We start from the raw sequence: 20285 nt of genomic DNA, 5'->3' as shown, positions 1-20285 counted from the left end.
GTGTGTGTGTCTCTGTCTCTCCCTCTGTCTCTCTCCCCTCCCTTCCTCTCTCTCTGTCACTCTGTGTATGTGGCTGTGTCTGTCTCTCACTCATTCACTTAATCACTCACTCTGTGTGTGTCTCTCTCTCTGTCTGTCTATCTTTCTCTCCCTCCCTCCCCCTCTCTGTCTGTGTGTGTGTGTGTGTGTGTCTGTCTGTCTGTCAGTCTCTCTCTGATTCCCTCCCTCACTCCCTCTCTCTGTTCCTCTCTCTGTCTGTCTCACTCACACACACACACACTGTGGTCACCACAGTGTGTGTGTGTGTGAGTGAGACAGACAGACAGAGAGGAACAGAGAGAGGGTGTGAGAGAGGGAATCAGAGCGAGACTGACAGAGACGAATCAGAGACGTACTTTTAGCTACCTGGCAGCGGCGTTTTGCCTTGGGGGGCTCCTCAGAACTTCCCAAGACTTCGGAGGGAAGTTTACAGCCCTCCCTCGGAACGCTTCGGAGGGAAGTTTCTGCAAAGGCGAGTGGCAACAAGTCTCCCAGGCTTTAATTTGCCGAGCTGTGCGCACGCACCTGTTTTCCACGGTGTGGAGCAGCGGCGAGATTCTGCGCGGCGAGCGATGATTCCAGGGGCCATCCGGGAAGATGAGGAACGCGAGGGGGACCCTGCCCCCCCCCTGATGTCCCCCGGAGTCATCGCTCGCCGCCCAGAATCTCGCCGCTGCTCCACACCGTGGAAAACAGGCGCGCGCGTACAGCTCGGCAAATTTCAGCCTGGGAGACTTGTCATGCCCGGGCTTTTGCAGAAGCTTCCCTCCAAAGCCCGACAGGGACGTCAGCGTTAGACCCAGCGGGCGCAGGTATTCATTGAATATTTCGCGGCGCCCTTATGACGATAGCGCGGCTCCCCAGGGAGCCGCGGCGCACACTTTGGGAATCACTGGAATAGAATATAAAGATGTAATATCATTGGATGATTTCAGGATGATGTAATGAAATGCCATAATATAAATTTACTTCAAATTTAATATGCCTTATGTTGAAAGGATGTAATAATAGCTACACTTAATGGATGTTTAATAATTATAAAAAAATGTATACATGTATATTAGATTGATGATACTAATAATGGGGGGGAAACATGGAATTGAAAATTATTAGAGAATGTTATTAATGCTAAAATAATAGAATGACTTAGAATAGGATAAAAAAATAACTATTACTGGATATATTGAAGATGATATAATGAATCATTATAATATTAATGGTTATATATTTAGAATACCTTGTCTAAAATGAAGAGACAATAGTGATAAACAAAGGAAGCATGATAACAATGTATACAAAGATATCTTGATTGACAATATGTGAATTTTGATAAAATTCAAGTGATGACTATGGAAAGGACGCAGAAAGTCCTTGTAACCAATGGACACACTATATGTAGTTGAAGAGGCTTTTATGTTATATGTGTTGTGTGTTTGTGTTTGTTTGAAAATTAAAAATTTATTTTAAAAAAATAAAGATGATCCTATGAATTCGGAACACTGCAACCATCATAAATGTGAATCAGTTGCCAAGCATCCAAGTTTTGATCCGATGACCGTGAGGATGCTGCAGCAGATGTAAATGGGAAAAACGGTCTTGTCTCTTTTTTTCAGTGCCGTTGTAACTTTGAATGGTCACTAAATGAACTGTTGTAAGTCAAGGACTATCTCTATTGCACATTCTTAAAGAAGCAGTGGAAAATGGATTTTTGGTTTCTAATGCAAAGATGAGGTAGAAATCCTTTTCGATTATAAGTTCACATTTGATTTCGACTGCTGGGCTTAAGCTCCCAATATGCCTTCTCTTAACTTTGTTTGTTTGTGTCCTGCCTGATGATTTTTGCAAATAACTCGAGGCGGCGAACATATTTAACACACCTTCCTTCTCTTATTATCCTCACAACAAGAAGCCTACAAGGAGTTGGGCTGACAGAGAATTACTAGACAAAGCTCACCCAGCCAGCTTTCATGGCTAAATCGAGACTGGAACTCACCATCTCCTGCTTTCTGGCCTGGGGCCATAACCACTAGGCCAAACTAGTCATAAATTAATTCTAAGTGAGCCCTGAGGGCAGAAGATTAATTGGGATTTCTTCGAGGCTATTTATTCTCATTTCCTTCTGTATTCCTTAATTCATTCAAGGGTAGGTGGAAAACAGTTGGAACATATGGAGGCATCTAAACTGTGGGGACTCCCACTGCCTCCCTTATTTTGTAGCTGGAGAGTGGCAAGGGATGGATTGTGTTCATTTTTGTTTAGATTATAGTTCCAAGCAAGAAACTTAAGGTGATTTTTCTTTTTAAAAAGCACTTATGCCCACATCCCAGCTAGAAAGACTCCCATTGCAGCTTCTATATCAATAAAAAGAAAGTCCCTAATGTTAAATTTACAATCTTTTAAAAAAACAAACATGGCAGTTAAACAAAAAAAGAATGTTCAAGGCGGGAAAAGACATACACTATATTGCCAAAAGTATTCTCTCACCCATCCAAATAATCAGAATCAGGTGTTCCAATCACTACCAAGGCCACAGGTGTATATAAAATCAAGTACCTAGGGATGCAGACTGTGTTTACAAACATTTGTGAAAGAATGGATCGCTCTCAGGAGCTCAGTGAATTCCAGCGTGGAACTGTGATAGGATGCCACCTGTGCAACAAATCCAGTCGTGAAATTTCCTGGCTCCTAAATATTCCACAGTCAACTGTCAGCTGTATTATAAGAACGTGGAAGTGTTTGGGAACGACAGCAACTCAGTCACCAAGTGGTAGGCCATGTAAACTCATCCAACATCAGTGTGTGACCTCACAAATGCGTTTCTGGAAGAATGGACAAAAATTCCCATAAACACACTCCTGAACCTTATGGACAGCCTTCCCAGAAGAGTTGAAGCTGTTACAGCTGCAAAGGGTGGACTGACGTCATATTGAACCCTATGGATTAGGAGTGGGATGTCACTTACAGTAAGTTCATGTGCGAGTAAAGGCAGGTGAGCAAATACTTTTGGCAATATAGTGTACTTGGAAACCAATTCTTCATGTACAAGGAACTTTATCGCTTCTTCAGCTCTATCTCAGTAAAAGGTTGCTGAATGATTGTTGAGGGGGAGACAATCCAGTTGGAATTGACTGCTGAGTTATCTACCTTTTTTCCCCTTTCTCTGCTGATACTCTAAATTGGATAACCTGAAATACGTGGGCATTTCAGTCATAAGTTTATTTATATCCCATCTTTTATTATTTTTATAAAGGTGATAAACCGACACAATGTTCCTTCCTCCTCCTGTTTCCCCCACCCCAACAAACCATCTGTGTAGTGAGTTGGGCTGAGAGTGAGTGACTGGGCCAAAGTCACCCAGCTGGCTTTGGTGGCTAAAGCGGGACTTGAACTCACTAGGCCAAACTGGCTATGCTTCTGTAACAGGATTAAAGCAAGCACATCTCACTACCTATTCTTATTTGGATTTAAATATACCATATTTTTCGGACTATAAGACACACCTGAGTATAAGACGCACCAAGATTTCGAAGAGAAAAATAAGAAAAAAAATGTTTTTGGCCTCCGTGTGTCCGGTTTTTGCCTTCTCTGGCCCCCAGGAGCACTCTGCAGGCCTCACAAACCTTCTGCGTATCCCGTTTTTGTGAAAACAGGCCCATTTTCATGAAAAACAGGCCTATTTTGGCCTCCCAACACCCCTCCTCCATGCATCCTGTTTTTGCCCTCCCCAGCCCCCAGGAGCATTCTGCAGGATGCCCAAACCTTCTGTGTACCCTGTTTTTGCAAAAAAATGGGCCCATTTTCACAAAAATGTGACGTGCGGGGCAGGTTTCAGGAGGCCAAAAATGGCCGTATTCGGTGTATAAGACACACTGACATTTCCACCCTCTTTAGTCGGGGGAAATTGTGTCTTATACTCCGAAAAGTATGGTATATTTTTTCTTGCATAGCACCGTATACATTTGCAAAAAAGGGGCACCTTAGTCTCCATTTTGTTAGGATATTTTATCAACAAGGGGCTTTCACATATGGAAAATTCATGGCCACTTTCTTTACTTTACTTTACTCAGCTCAGCAGCTGAGACCTCTTATTTAGAGACTTCTAATGAGTTGAACTAGGCAACAAAGACCTTTTTTCACTTCTAAGCTCTCTCTCTCTCTCTCTCTCTTCTGTTCTCTTCTGCGAAAGCATAAAACCCTTCGTAGTTTTTGTAAGAAGCCTGGATTTCATTTCTCTTTACTTCTCATCCTTGACATTATCAGCAATGAGTGAGGCTCTATAAATGTACTACAGCCAATCCTCGACTTATAACCACAATACTGCTCAAAATTTCCATTGCTAAGCAAGGCAGTTGTTAACTGAGTTTTGCCCTGCTTTACAACCTTTGCTACCACAGTTATTAAGTGAATCTGGTTTCTCCATTGACTTTGCTTGTCAGAAGGCCTCAAAAGATGATCACATGACCCGGGGACACTGCAACCGTCATAAATATGAGTCAGTTGCCAAGTGTCTGAAATTTGATCACATGACCATGGGGATACTGCAACAGTCATAAGTGTGGAAAAACAATCGTAAAAGCACTATTTTTTTCAGTGCCGTTGTAACTTTGAATGGTGACAAAACAAATGGTTGCATATCAACAACTACCTGTATACAGGTTGGGATACTGATTCTTAAGTGATGCTATACAGCTCCACAAGGAGTAAGTTCCTCATATATCAATACTGGAGTATTCAAGAGAGTACAGAAACCTTTTCCCCTCTTGCAATGGCTTCTTGCAGCCAGCAGAAGAGAATTGGTGTATTCTGTATGAGCCGTGGTAGTGCAGTGGTTAGAGTGCAGTACTGCAGGCTACTTCTGCTGACTTCTGGCTGCCTGCAATTTGGCAGATCGGATCTCACCAGGCTCAAAGTTGACTCAGCCTTCCATCTTTCCGAGGTGGATAAAATGAGGACCCAGATTGTTGGGGGCAATAGGCTGACTCTGTAAACTACTTAGAGAGGAATGTAAAGCACTGTGAAGCCATATAAAAGTCTAAGTGCTATTGCTGCTCCCTTCTTCCTGGGAATAAAATTTCAGTTTTCTTCCCCAGGTCCTTAAAAGGATAGGGCAGATGCTAAGAAGAAATTAAATAGGAACATATGGACATCACCTTGGATAACCCTGAATTAACTTCCATCTATTTAGAGCTGTAGATCTGATGAGCTCTCAGAAAGAAGGAAGGAGTAGTTTGCTTATGAATGGCACTAAGACAAGAAGTGAATTCCCAAATCATTCTAAAATAGTTGAATGGTTTTCAACACAGGGTTGCTGCTGAATTATGCCTGAGAATTGTGTGTATGTGTGTGTTTCACTCTGAAAGTGGTTTTCTTCCATGATACCTCTCCTCCAGATGCGACATCCAAGCAAAGTAGAGAATACATGTAGAGAACAAAGTAGAGATGCACATCGGGAAGGAGGCATGAAATGACATGTTCTGTTGGCAAAATCGTGACTCTACTTGGTACAGCCAGGTTCCTGTGGAATCACCCATTCTCATATGATTTCTACCCTTCTGCACCCTTTTGCCCCTGAGGAACACCAGCATCCCAACTTTTACAATCACTTTTTTTTTAAGATAGGCTGGTTAACACAGAATGTGAAAATGATTACCGATGACTTAGAAGTGTACTCAAAAGAATTCCCATATATTCGGTGTATAAGACTTACTTTCCCCTCCACCCCAAAGTGGGTGGAAATGTCTGTGTGTATTACAGAGCGAATGTTGCCAAAACCCTGCCCACCCACCAGCCCCCACCCTTCAGTATCCGCCTCCCAGCAATTTGCCTCCTTGCAGCAAACAGCAAACAGCCTGGTCAGCTTCAGCACAGCCTGATTTAGCACGAGCAGCTGATTGGCAGTTGGATCAGCCTCCTGGAATACCACCTATCAGCTGTTCCAAGCTGCAGGAATGGCCATTTTCGCTGTCACCACCCATCGCCACCTCCGCACACTACATTTTCGGCCTCCGTGCGTTCCATTTTGGCTCTCGCACGCTCCATTTTCAGCCCATTCCAGGCATAGAGAATAGGGGGCAGCAGCGATCCCCACCACCTGGAACAAGCCACAAACAGTATGCATGGAGGCCAAAAATGGGGCGCGTGGAGGTGGTGAAAGGTGACGGTGAGAATGGGCAGTGGCGATCTCTGCAGCTTGGAACAGCCGAATGGGGGTATTCTGGGAGACTGATCCAACCACCAATCAGCTGGTTGTGCTAAATCAGGCTGTGCTGAAGTTGCCCAGACTGTTTGCTGTTTGTTGCAAGGAGGCAAATTGCTGGGAGGCAGAGGCAGATTTTTTTCTTGTTTTCCTCCCCAAAAGCTTCTTATAGTCCAGAGCGTCTTATAGTCTGAAAAATATGGTATCTCTTGTATAATGTAGTCTGCCCGGAAGATAATTCCTTTCCTAGTAGTTACTGCTCCTGAAACCAATAGCTCCTCAATTTCTCATCTCAGATAATGTTCTTAGGATAGTTTACAGTGCCCATTCTGATTTCCGCAGCTTATCCCCCTTCTCCAAGTCCCATTCTTCAATGCTATTTATCCAGGGGTTGCACAAATGCAGAGGACCACTTGATGACAGTCAAAATACAAATAAAAACCTAATTCTATGCTGCCCCCTAGTGATCAAAAGGTCTATTGGTCAACCTCAGGTGCTACCAGACCAGTGGTGGGATTCAAATAATTTAACAACCGGTTCTCTGCCCCAATGATCAGCTGGGTAGGCGTGGCTCGGTGGTCATGTGACCGTGTGGGCATGTCCAACTCAACCTCACTCAGGTCGATGGGCGCTTTGCCTTAGCTGTTGCAATGTAATAAAGGTTAACCGGAGAGGCATCTTCTGTAAGCAGGGAAATAAAATTGGGCTAGAAGCAACACCACAATGTTTCCTTCCTGCCTTTTTTACAGGATTAACCCTGTAAAGTGGAAAAAAAAACAAAAAGAGATTTCTTCCAACAAACAGTTCTCCAAACTGCTTGGAAAGTTAACAACCGGTTCTTCCGAATAGGTGCGAACTGGCTGAATCCCACCACTGTACCAGACTCTTCAACCCCTAGTATAGTGCACATTAAAAGCTGTAGAAGATAATAGTGTAAGATGTCTCCATTCGAAGCGTATAAAGGGCAAGTTTGCAGAGGCAGCAAGATTTAAGTCAGCATGACTTCCTGCCAGCTCTGGATAGGAAGAGAATATGATAAAGCAGCTGTGTGTGTGCGTGTGCGTGTGTGTGTGTCTTAACCATGAAGCTTTCTTGGGGAAAGAGGCGGTCTCAGTTACATCTACCTACCTTATTGTGAAATTCCAAAACAGAACATACACTAACTTTGCACTCCTGGGATTATAAACAAGTGAGCTGCATTCTGTCATGATTGCTTCAGTATTGACTACCTTTGACTGCCATTCTGGCCTGCTTCGTTGTCCAGGAACTCGGCCTACACAATCATTTCTTCAACCCATTTCTTCACACATGCTCGGTCCTGTTTTTTCTCTCTCTTCATTCTCCACCTTCACTTCCACAAGAGAGACTACATTGGAATTTGCACCCTTGGAGGAAGACTGGATATTTCTGACTCTTAGCAGCAATGGCAAGAGTTAATGCTGGGCTGAATCGCTGCCCTTGGCATCCTCCACCAGAAATCCTGATTGGGAAGGGCTCTGCTTCTGCCCCTGGTGGACTTTGACAAGGAACAGAACTGTTACCTACTAAAGGCTAAAGGCTCTTAAACAGAGTAGGGACTTGCTGTGGCTTTGAGCGCGCAGTTTGCTCAAGTTATCTCCCTAAGCTTATCTTCAGAAAAGGTAAGGAGGAGGAACAACAGGGGCCGGGAGGTGAATTGATGTTGCTCAGGGTCCAATCCCAGGGATTTTCTAATGGACTCCTTATATTTTCCATCTTGCAAGATTGCAAGCTTAGGAAGCGTAGGATGTTATAGGCAGGAAATTCAGCCAGTATAACCAAAACTGGGTAAACTGGGGGGGGGGAACCTGGCCTGAAAAAAACTCTTCCCATTTTGCTCTGTAGATAGGAACTATTTCAGGATTCAAAAGCCTAGCTGTGCCAGATGGAAACAGAGATGCGAAATTGTAATCCCAGGTTCAAACTTCAGAAGGAAAGGGGGCAATTAGTGAGGGAAAACAAAGAGAATTTCTACTTTAAAATAGGATGTAGTCTTTGTTTCTGCCACTGTATGTCTTTAACTAGATCTTATATTTTTTTGCTTTGTGCCTGATTAACAGAATGTAAATCTGTAATTCAGTTCACTTGAGGAGAACTGTTAGCATTCCAGTTTATAGTCTGATAAAAGGAAAACAGTGGATTATCGGAAAAATTGCAACCTTTCTTGAGCCTCTTAAAGAGTAATTGTTTTGTTATGTTCTCCATTAATGGACAGAGCTCATTCTGCCAATCAATTTTTCCTTTCTTGTATTGTTTTTTGAGTTTTGGGTAACAATCCTAAAATACAAAGAGAACTGTTTATTGAATGCATTAACCTATGAGGGTAGATTGACACTGTAACATACCTGGAATTAGTCCAGGAATGGCATGGAGAAAATATACATACCTATTTCAACTACCATAACCTCTACATTTTCTAGAATGTATTTATTAAATTTTTAAACCACCCATTTCACCTGAGTGACTCTAGACAGTTTACAAGTAAAAAAAAAAAGCACAATGATTGCTGAAAGATGGAGATCACAAATGAGAGATACCAATCATGAATGGGTATTTACCCCTGCCACTAAAGAACTAGCAAATCAAAATAAGTGGTGGTTATACTTTCTATTTCATTGAAGGAAGGAATTATCTTCATGATCCTCTAAAGCAAGGGGTCCCAACCTTTTCTATACCCCGCACCCCTAGAACGCTTCTGATATATTCTTGCACCCCTTTAAAAAACACATGATTATATGCATACAATTATACATATACACTATAATTTTGAAACTTCTAAACCCAAGTTTTCGCACTCCCTGGAATATCATCTTGCTCCCCCGGTTGGGACCCCCTGCTCTAAAGAGTGCAAAAAGAACATGTAATTAATTGTAGTAGCAGAGAAGAAATGTAGCTGATTGAAGAACAGGAGATGCTGCTTTGTGGTGAAGTAACAAATGTCACCAGATTTAGACTTTATCTTTTTATAGCCAAGCAAAAAGCCATTTCTGCATCTCACGTCCATCCTTTGGGTATCACTGGTCATCTTTCTAAATGCGACGCGGTGGCTCAGTGGCTAAGACGCTGAGCTAGTCGATCAGAAATGTCGGCAGTTCGGCAATTCGAATCCCTAGCGCCGCATAATGGAGTGAGCTCCCGTTAGTTGTCCCAGATTCTGCTAACCTAGCAGTTTGAAAGCATGTAAAAATGCAAGTAGAAAAATAGGGACCACCTTTGGTGGGAAGGTAACAGCATTTCATGCACCTTTGGTATTTAGTCATGCTAGCTACATGACCACGGAGATTTCGCCAGACAGCACTGGCTCTTCGTCTTTGAAACGGAGATGAGCACCGCCCCCTAGAGTCAGGAATGACTAGCACATATATGTGAGGGGAATCTTTACCTTTACTTAGTCATCTTTCCTCTGATGCACTGATGGAAAATTATAACTTTATTTCTACGCCAAGTGAAGTCAAGGCTACTCCAATCTGGCAGAATAAGGAAATTGTCACAGGCAATAGAATTGGGGCATTAAATCCTTCTTTGTTATTTTTCTTGCATTTACACTGTCCCAGGATAGGGAAGAAATTCAGGTGCCACTATAATTGGACTGGATCTGAATGCACAATTCCTTGACATCTGTAGCCTTGTATGCATGTGTTGGTGTCAGTGTCATTCTCTAACTAGTAGCTACGTTTTTTTAACTACCTTGTATTGAATTGCACCTGGCATGATTAAACCCTAATCAAGTGGACTGGATTCACACAGCGTGCAAAATGCTACGCTGATATTACTAAGATGCAATTGATGTAATATGCTACAGCACAAACATGCTGCTTTGGGATGTCCTGCTTCACAAAACTTTATAAGAAAGTGGCTGTGTTTCCACAAGACGTTTCCAAACTCCATATTCTGTTGTTTCATATAAATACAATTACTGACAACCGGGTGCAAAAAAAAATCATGGTAATGTCATTCAAGTAAAGTCATTAGCTGATGAAGAGCAGGCATGGGGATGACCACAAGAGGTGTGAGACATATTCTTGCAGAATTATCCTCATCCTAATGTGAATGGGAGGCTCTAGGATTGTGATGCACTCCAGGCTAAGAGAAACCATCCAAACTGTATACTGTATGCAAGTTGTGTAAATGTCAATTTAATCCTTTAATCTCCTCCCGAGCTTTGCTTGAATGAAGCATTAGAACTGGGTACACATTAAGCAGGACTAAAGACGGTTACAAAACTGACCTGTTAAACCTATTCAATAGTTTAAACTGGAATTCTGGAGTAGGGGGTTTATCCTCTACTATTCAACTATGGGACAATGGGACGCAGTGGCTCAGCGGCTAAGTCTCTGAGCTTGTCAATCAGAAAGGTTGGCAGTTCGGCGGTTCAAATCCCTAGCGCTGCATAACAGAGTGAGCCTCTGTTACTTGTCCCAGCTTCTGCCAACCTAGCAGTTCGAAAGCATGTAAAAAATGCAAGTAGAAAAATTGGAACCACCTTTGGTGGGACGGTAACAGCATTCCGTGCGCCTTGGGCATTTAGTCATGCCAACCACATGACTTTCCCCCTAGAGTCCGGAATGACTAGCACATATGTGCAAGGAATCTTTACCTATTTGACTATCCAGAGCTGAATCTTTCCTTTAAGAGAAAACTGGATATCAGATTCTTAGGAGCTGAGTTAAACTTAATGAGTTTTTCTGTAATGATCCTCCTCAATGTAAATGTCACAAATTAGATGCCTTAGATGGTAGAATGGTGCAGTTTGGACCTTAAAATGGAGTCCCAAATCTAAACCAGGTAGAAACACATTTTATGCAAACTATTGAAGAGACCGTCCCACTGGAGTTATTAAGCAATTTGGCCCTATTTGAAATATAAGAGTCCACACTTACTTGGGTCCCCAAGTCAACAGATTGAACCCTTACTCCACATCATAGCGCAGTGCTAATTTGGATCAGGTTCATCCAGTCCATTTCTTTTCTTTTATCTGCAACCCAAAGGCTGTTAGGTGAGAATAAATTAATTTCTAGCTTCCTTCTTTGGAAGGCTCCCTAAAAATTCAAATTGTGTTGATGATTCATTAACTGTTTTCTAGTAGCTCTGTTTCTCATTATTTCAATTAGCATAGATGTTTAGCAAGAGAATTGATAGGGTCGCTTAAATACCAGCAGCTTGATCAATGTCTCTCAAGGGTATTATTCTGGAACTAGAATCCTAATGATTGATGCAGGCTCAGACAACCTCATGACCTCCATCTCTGTAGGACTGCAAATCCTTTAATGAGTAGCCACTTGTCCCAAAGGTGTTTTTCCAAAAGGCAATTGGATTTCCTTGGGTTTTTTTTTCTTTGAATACGTTACGCTTCCCATCCAAGCAGTGATGAAATTCATTTTTTTTACTATTGGTTCTGTGGCCGTGACTTGGTGGGTGTGGCAAGGGAAGGATTCTGCAAAATCTCCATTCCCTCCCTACTCCTGGGGGAAGGATTCTGCAAAATCTCCATTCCCTCTCCACTCCTGGGGGAAGGATTCTGCAAAATCTCCATTCCCTCTCCACTCCTGGGGGAAGGATTCTGCAAAATCTCCATTCCCTCTCCACTCATGGGGGAAGGATTCTGCAAAATCTCCATTCCCTCCCCACTCCTGGGGGAAGGATTCTGCAAAATCTCCATTCCCTCTCCACTCCTGGGGGAAGGATTCTGCAAAATCTCCATTCCCTCCCCACTCCTGGGGGAAGGATTCTGCAAAATCTCAATTCCCTCCCCACTCCTGGGGGAAGGATTCTGCAAAATCTCAATTCCCTCCCCACTCCTGGGGGAAGGATTCTGCAAAATCTCCATTCCCTCCCCACTCCTGGGGGAAGGATTCTGCAAAATCTCAATTCCCTCCCCACTCCTGGGGGAAGGATTCTGCAAAATCTCCATTCCCTCCACACTCTGGGGCTAGCCAGAGGTGGTATTTCCCGGTTTTCCAAACTACTCAAATTTCTGCTACCGATTCTCCAGAACCTGTCAGAACCTGTTGGATTTCAACCCTGCATCCAGGAAGTTTTTTTTTTCAGTGAAGAAGCTTTCTGGATGAGAAGCGAAACATTTTTGAAGAAAAAAGCCCAAGAAAGTCCAGTTGTCTTTGGGACAACCATGACTTGGATGACTGAGAATCTCCATAGACATTGAGTGCCTTGATTATATTGGCTATGACTAATGGAAGTCATGATCCTAAATAAATGGAAAACCCCAGATTGCTTCTCACTGGAAAAAAAATATGGTATGTGTGGATTGAGTTAGGTAAGTAACATTTGGACTTTCGGAAGAGGACAAAAGTGGGAATACTGGGGGGTCCCATTCTACTTTTGCCAATCCTTTCCCATCTCCGCAGGCCTTCAGCCTACCATGTGGTGCTGCATTCTACTCATCAGTGTGGTTTGGGCTGTGGTCTGGTTCTTCCGCGACCAGCAGATTTTGAGCAACTTCACAGACAAATATGTTTTCATCACGGGTTGTGACACTGGTTTTGGGAACATGCTAGCCAAGAAGCTTGACAAAAAGGGTTTCCACGTGCTGGCAGGCTGCTTGACTCAGAAAGGAGCTGATAACTTGGACCGCACCAGCTCGTCGAACCTGCGAACCACACTGATTGACGTTACCAACTCCGAAAGCATCTCCAAAGCGGTGGAATGGGTGAAAGCTGAAGTGGGTCGAAAAGGTGAGTTTCACCCCATCAGGGATCAAAGAGAAGACAGGAGAGTAGGTGGAAAACCAGGAATAGAATTAGCTGTTTGAGCTCCTTCCCTACATAAATAATCAACTCACTATTCTTATAAGTCAAGGTTTCTCAACCTTGGCAACTTAAAGACGTGTGGACTTCAATTCTCAGAATTCACCAGTTTCTTCGTTTCTGTTGTGGTCACAGGATCTGCTTTCATAAATAGCAATAGCACTTAGACTTATATGCCACTTTTCAGTGTTTCACAGCTCTCTCTAAGCAGTTTTGACAGAGTCAGCATATTGCCCCCAACAATCTGGGTCCTCATTTTACCCACTTCTAAAGGATGGAAGGCTGAGTCAACCTGGTGAAAATCTCCCAAACTGCTACCATTACTTCACCATACCTTCCCTGGGAATGCCAACAAAATAAGGTTTTGATTAGCAGACCAATGAAAGCAGTCTCAGCCTCATAGCCTGCCCGGAGTCTAATTGGGTCAGGTTTGTCTCATCCTGAAAAGTCACCATTCTCTTACCTTACCCAACTGTGGGAGGCGAGCACCTTGTTGTAATTGCCCATCTCTGAGAAATTCAGGGCACGCTTCTTAAGGTTGGTCTCGTAATTTGCCTCTCTTTTAAAAAAAAGGAGGCATCCTGCCTTCCCTCAGAGAAGCATTCATGATGTTAACCAGGTGTCACTAGAAAGCTCCAGGCTAAAGTACAAGCTAAGTTGGACAAGGACTCAGAGGACAAGCAGTGGGAGGCACCATTTCAAGGACTCAATCACTGTCCTTCTGTATCATAAATCAAAACCAATGTATTATGTATAAAAAAGTGACAAGATACCCTATTGTTAACTGTACACCAAAGCTGACACCCAGATAGGCTCAAAGATGCCTTCATCTGCAAAATAATAATAATAATAATCATCATCATCATCATCATCATCATCATCCCTTATTGAAAATGGTATAATAAGTCCTCCAGAGGTCTGTGCGGAGGAAGAAATGGAAGAGTACAAGGTACCTCTCTTACAAACAAAACTACTCAACCAGCCATGAGGTTGCCTATACAAAACATTCACTGCTGTTTTGCTGCACATTTATCAGTTTTGTCAGATCTTCCTCCACTGGCACGCATAATCTGCTTTGGTGTTTCAGCCCAAACTTTCATACCTGTAGTATAAAGGTAAAGGTTGTGTCTGACCTTACAGATGAGCGCAACTCATCTGTTCCTTAGCTGAGCGAGCCAACATTGTTGAAATACATTTCTGTGGTCATGTGGCCAGCATGACTATATGCTGAGACTTATGGAACACTAGCTACTTTCTCACCGAAGTAGTTCCTATTTATCTACTCACATTTGCATGCTTTCAAGCTGCTAGGTGGGCAGGAACTGGGGCAAGGACGGGAGTTCGCCCCATCATGTGGCACTTGGGTTTCGAACCCAGGCTGTTAGCTTTTCAGCTGACAAGCTCAGTGTCTTTAATCACTGAGGTAGTATAAAGCTACCTTTAAAAGGGGTCAAACAAAATCCTTGAGAACAACAGTATTGATGGATCTGGCAAGCTCTATATTCCATGTATTAACCATAATCATGGATAACAGTACGTGTTGCGTTATTTTGAGGGGACAGCACATTTACACTGTTATACAAGCTGTATACTCACTACTTTACATTGTAGCCAAGCATTTCTTCAGTGTTGTGACATGAAAAGAGATACTTAAATATTTAAAAATGTGAAGGGTGTACTCACTTCTGTGCAGGGGTGGGTTCCTGCCAGTTCTAACCTCTTCTATAGAAGAGGTTCCACAAATCTACCGTGCTGTTTAGAACCGGTTTCAGCTCCCTCCCCCCGCCCCTCCGCACCACGCTTGCTCCTCCCTCCGCTCACTGATTGGCTGGCTCACCAATCACCCCGCTCGCCTCTAAGAGTCCTATCTAAACCTTAAAGTCTTAAAGCTGTCAAGTTTAAACACCCCTGGGGTTTGTTTTTTTCTAAAGGGTTAGGGGTGCAAGGGTCTTGTAACTTGACAGCTTTAAGACTTGCACACTTCAATGCCAGAGTTCCTGAGCCAACATGACTGGAGGAGGAATTTTGGGAGTTGAACTCCACAAGTCTTAAAGCTGTCAAGTTTGAACACCCCTGGGGTTTTTTTTTCTAAAGGGTTAGGGGTGTAACTTGACAGCTTTAAGATTTGTGTGCTTCAAATGCCAGAGTTTCTGAGCCAACATTTTGGTTGCTAAGCAAGAGGGTTGTTAAGTGAGTTTCACCACATTTTACAAATTGGCCACACCCATCCAGTCACATGACTGCCAAGCCACTCCCACTTGGTCACATGGCTGGCAAGCCACTCCCACCCAGTCACATGGCCAGCAAGCCACTCCCACAAAGCAGGCCACACCTACAGAAGAGGTTCCAAAAAATTTTGAAACCCACCACTGCTTCTGTGATATACTAGCGCAATCAGTCCGAAACTTTTCCATGTTGCCTTGGAATCTTGGACCGATAATTTTTACAGATAAGACTATTTGTCCATTGCCACTAATTCAACCTTAATCACAAGGTGATCCATCCAAGACAATGGAAAAAATAGGAGGTGAGGTGATCCCATTCTCAGATCATCTCAGATATTCAGAACAAATACCAAAACAAACACAAGACCTATACTATATGTTCCTACTTGGGTTAGAGTCTAGGGGTGGCGGTGGCAAGATCGGGCGACAGCCGCCCCTTTGTCCCTTCCCCAACAGCGGCTGTTGCGCTTCCGCTTCCAGACGGAATGCTGGCGGTGGAGCTGCTGGAGGGGAGGCGAGCTACGCGGTGGCAAAGACGGGCGGTCCCATGCTTCCCTCCCTCCCACCCCCGCCCGAGCAGGCTTCTTGCACAGCTCCAGCCCGCAGCTCCAATGAAAATCCACAGTCCGAAGTGCTGCCACTTCCAGGCGGGATATATTATGCCTCGCCCACGCCTTCGCCGCCGTTGCACCCAGATGGAAAGGGAGCCTTCGCGCCCCCCTTTACGGAGGCTCGCACACCCCCAGGGGTCGCGCCCCACTATTTGAGAACCGCTGGGTTAGACCTATAGCTGTCATGGGTAACTGTAAACTCCTGAATTCTTCCAGAGAAATCAGCACCAGAGTAGATTGTGAAACCTTTCAGCACCAACTCCAGTTGTCATTTCAGTCTGTGATTCTGTTACCCAACAGGGCAACAGGAGTTACATTAACGGAATTCCTAACCTATCTCTCATCCTATACCTTAGTTGCACACCCATTGTGCAGCTTATATCCAATGATTCAATGTGGAATGTGGGATCAGAGATAGATCCAGATCTCTCACTGGTATCTTGGTAAGGGAGATTAGTTTTATGAATTACACCAAACCACTTGCAGAGAACACAAACTGGGGCCGCATGAATTGGCTTCCCTACAGCTGATGTGGTAGCATAAACAGAAAAACACCGCACCACTCTACAGTTGCTGAAGTGGAAGCCCTTTGCAGTTTGTTTAGCGAATAAGCAGGATTGTTTTTTCTCATTTTCCTCTCTCTCTCTCTTGCAATCATCTCCCAGGTCTCTTCGGTCTGGTGAACAATGCAGGTTTAGGCAGCTCTATTGGCCCCACGGAATGGATGACCGTGGAAGACTACCGCAAAGTCATGTCTGTTAACACTTTTGGAATGATCGAGGTATCGTTGGCCTTCCTGCCATTGCTCAAGCGAGCACGTGGACGAGTAGTCAATGTTTCCAGCGTCTTGGGGCGGGTTTCAGCCAACGGTGGTGGCTACTGCGTTTCCAAATACACAGTGGAGGCCTTCTCTGACAGCCTCAGGTAGGTGGGCTTGACGCACGCTCAATTCCTCAGGTCCACAATAGCCTTCTGGAGTCTCCCTATTGCCTGCTCTTAGTGTAACAATTATTATTAAAACGGATGTCTTGCGCCAACCAGAGGTGAGTTGCTCCCAGTTCGGCCCAGTAGTGGAATTCAGAACCACTGCCAGTTTTGCAACCGAGGCCTGCCACACCCTCGAACCGGTTCCTTTGCCACTGCTGGGCCACCACCATTTTGATTTTTAGTGACTGCACATGTGCAGTTCACTGTAAATTGTTCTGCGCATGTGCAAAGAACAATTTACATTGAACAGCACAGGGGCACACAGCACGTGTTGCGGGCGGGTTGCAAACCGGTAGTAAAACTGGCAGAAACCCACTCCTGATGCCAACCCACATGATGACCATTCAGACTGGGCTGTTTTCCCATTTTCAAAGATTTTATGCTGCTTATTGTTTCTTGAGAGGTAAAGGTATCACTAAATAAGCATGTTGATCATACATAAATCTGTGTGGCAAAAACTAACCGACTACACCATTATTAGGGACTGAAGGAATATTATGGAAGCTTTACGTATTAGTATAAAGAATATGATTCAACCTTTCACAATATTTTGTTGTTGTTTTTTCCCCCAGGAGGGACATGTATCATTTTGGGGTAAAAGTCTCCATTATAGAGCCAGGCTTTTTCAAAACAGCCATGACTAATCTTGAAACGATAGAGGCCGCTCTGAGGTACTACTGGGACCGAATGACTCCGGAAGCCCAGCAGAGCTATGGTGAAGGTTTCTTTCGCAATTGTGAGTACTGATGCATACTAGAATACAGGTAGAAGCAGGGAGGTAAACTACTCCCATTTGAAGCCATTTTCTGTAAAAAACAAACCTTCCAAACAAATGCACCATGGCCATAGCCGTATTGCAGGGTTTAAGGATAGTTATTGTTCCCATCTCCATTCTCAAAATACTAAAACCTGCCAAAAAGTGACTGAAATCACTCTGAAGAAAGGGGGAAAAACAACCTTTGGGTAGGCCTTGCTCCCATTTGCATCCTTACTTTTGCGTTTTAAATAAAGCTTTCAAAATTTAGTATTTGGTTCCCAAATTTCAGTAGGTGCATACCACTTCAGTGCTTTACAACCCTCTCTAAGCCATTTACAGTGGCAGCATATTGCCCCCAACAATCTGGGTTCTCATTCTACCAATCTTGGAAGGATGGAAGGCTGAGTCAACCTTGAGAGCTGGTCAGGATTGAACTCCTGGAGTGAGCAGTGAGTTAGCCTGCAGTACTGCATTCTAGCCACTGGGCCACCACGGCTTTTCAGCAAGGCGAGTGCTAGTAGACCTTTGCATCTGCATATGCAATTTTCTATCTGTTCTAACAACATCGAAAGAATTGCGCAGGCAAGTCTTACATCCCAGCTGTGATTTCAGTCAAATTTTGCAGTTTGCTAGTTAAATTCAGAATGGAGAAGAGTTTTCTTAACATGTTGCCCATCAGAGGAATTGAACTCCCATCAATTTATACTGCTGGGAGTATAAACATCTGCCTTTAACCAGTTGTCTTCAGACTGAAGATCATCTGATTGAAGACAGTTAATTTAAGGTCTAGGAGAAGTCAAGTGTTAGAGGAGGAGTCAATATCTTACATTAAGACAAAGGACGTCCTAAAACAGTAACAGTAACCTCTTATCTGGGTAACATTAAGCATCAGGCAAAAGTTTAATTTCTGATTATGTCCATCTCTCTGCAGACTTAAAAGTCCAAAAATTCATCATGAACATCGTCTGCGATTCTGATCTTAGCAAAGTGACGAACTGCATGGAGCACGCCCTTCAAGCTAAGCACCCCCGCTCTCGTTACAGTGCAGGATGGGATGCTAAGTTTCTGTGGCTGCCAATCTCTTATCTACCTTCCTTTCTGGTGGATATTTCCCTGTCTATCGTCTTACCAAAGCCAGCTCAGCGGGTGCACTAAACGCTGCTCCCTCATGATCAAGCTTGAGGCCTAAATGTTGGCAGATCATACTCCTTGAAAGCTAATAAGAAATAAAAAGGATTATTCAAAGAAAGCTGTTGTCTCGCCAGCTCTGGTTTCACAGGATGGTATGGAAACATTTCCATATCGTAATGTACTACTTACTATCCTCAGATGCTGAGGAATCATAAAGAACAGGGATATTTGGATGCTGATGGGAAATGTTGGGCAAATGAATCGAGTAATCAGTGCCAACATAAAAGCACCTGACAAAAAGTGGGTACCATATTTTTTTTCAAGCATAAGCTTTTTTAGTGAGACTTTGAAGTCCACATGACAGGAAAGGGCAATATTGAATCTTAATTGCAGCACGGGGGGGGGGGGGGGGAAGGTTAAAGTAAAATCAGTATTCCAAATGGCAAAACACTTCACAGTTCATTGTCTTAACTCCCGTCGCCAAATCACACCACTGTTGCAGACTTTCAGAGGCAGAACCTGGGGAGACCTTACAGTAAGTACTCCAAAAGACCTCGAGCTGCGAACTGTTGTGGTAGATTGTAGATTGCACAACAGTCCAACTTTCATGCACCCATACATTCTGTGGGGAATGTTAAAGCTATGAGTAGGAATCTCTACTGGACTTTTTTTGTTGTAGAACACCCAAATATCCAAGAGAGCTCAAAGATGATCTCCAGACCATAATCTGAAAACCTTTGCTACCTTTTTGTATACATGCCCAAGTCGTCTATTCAGAGGAGGAATAGATACCAAAGGTTCATTAGGTGAATGTATGGCGAAGTGGAAACCTAAACACATGTTTAGGACAAAACCATTTCCCCAGAGTTCTCATGCTTTCCCAGTTTCAATCCTGATGGATAATGGATGATGGAAATTCATTAGGATTCAGTATGGCATCTTGGTTTACATTCAACCAAAAATCTCTCAATTTTTTCACTGAGCCCAAAGGATGACCCAACAGCCTTTCTTTGACTCCGCTTCAGGCAAAAATAGTTCTTAAAGCTAGAATTCTATTTTTAGCTAGGCAGCTGTGTTAAAGGTGTGTGTATATTAACCTGATTTTTCAAAAATGCAAGCAAATCTTAGCACAAATGTACTCCTACTTAGCAGCAACTGTTAAGAAAGGGCAACCAGGTACACAAAAATACTGATAGCAGATTGCTTCCGATGGTTGGAGATAGATAAGAGACGCAGGAGGAAAAAAGATAGAACTTGCAATTCTCCACAATGGCTATCAGAGGGTGATTTGGGCACCATGGGAAGTTCCTTGTATAACCACATTAATTTGATAAACATAATCTATTGCTTACGTTGAAATTTAATATGGCATTAGCTTCACTGAGAAAGGATAACTTTTAGAGGCAACCGAGATTGACGAGCCTTCTTTCATGGTGCTAATCTAGGAACATGGCTGTGACTGTCCTAAAAAGCCTGGGCAGGAAGTGGTTTAATAATGACCAAGAACTAAAGTCCTGTTGAAAGCCAAACAGAGGAAGGAGAAGAATAAAAGGATGC

At 43.4% G+C, this 20285-nt stretch overlaps 1 protein-coding gene across 1 annotated transcript; it reads left to right on the top strand.

The window, feature by feature from the left end:
• Nucleotides 1-7766: 7766 nt before the first annotated feature.
• Nucleotides 7767-18846, top strand: RDH5 (retinol dehydrogenase 5). The gene is made up of 5 exons (XM_081935110.1): nt 7767-7875; nt 12619-12945; nt 16519-16777; nt 17413-17576; nt 18529-18846. Exons 2-5 carry the CDS (start codon nt 12633-12635, stop codon nt 18750-18752), a joined length of 960 nt encoding a protein of 319 aa, XP_081791236.1. The 5' UTR covers nt 7767-7875; nt 12619-12632; the 3' UTR covers nt 18753-18846.
• The last annotated feature ends 1439 nt before the right edge of the window (nt 18847-20285 follow it).

This window comes from Natrix helvetica, assembly GCF_964273705.1.
Source record: "Natrix helvetica genome assembly, chromosome: 1".
NCBI classification, from domain to species: domain Eukaryota; kingdom Metazoa; phylum Chordata; class Lepidosauria; order Squamata; family Natricidae; genus Natrix; species Natrix helvetica.
This window is presented reverse-complemented; position numbering and strand designations above follow the sequence as displayed.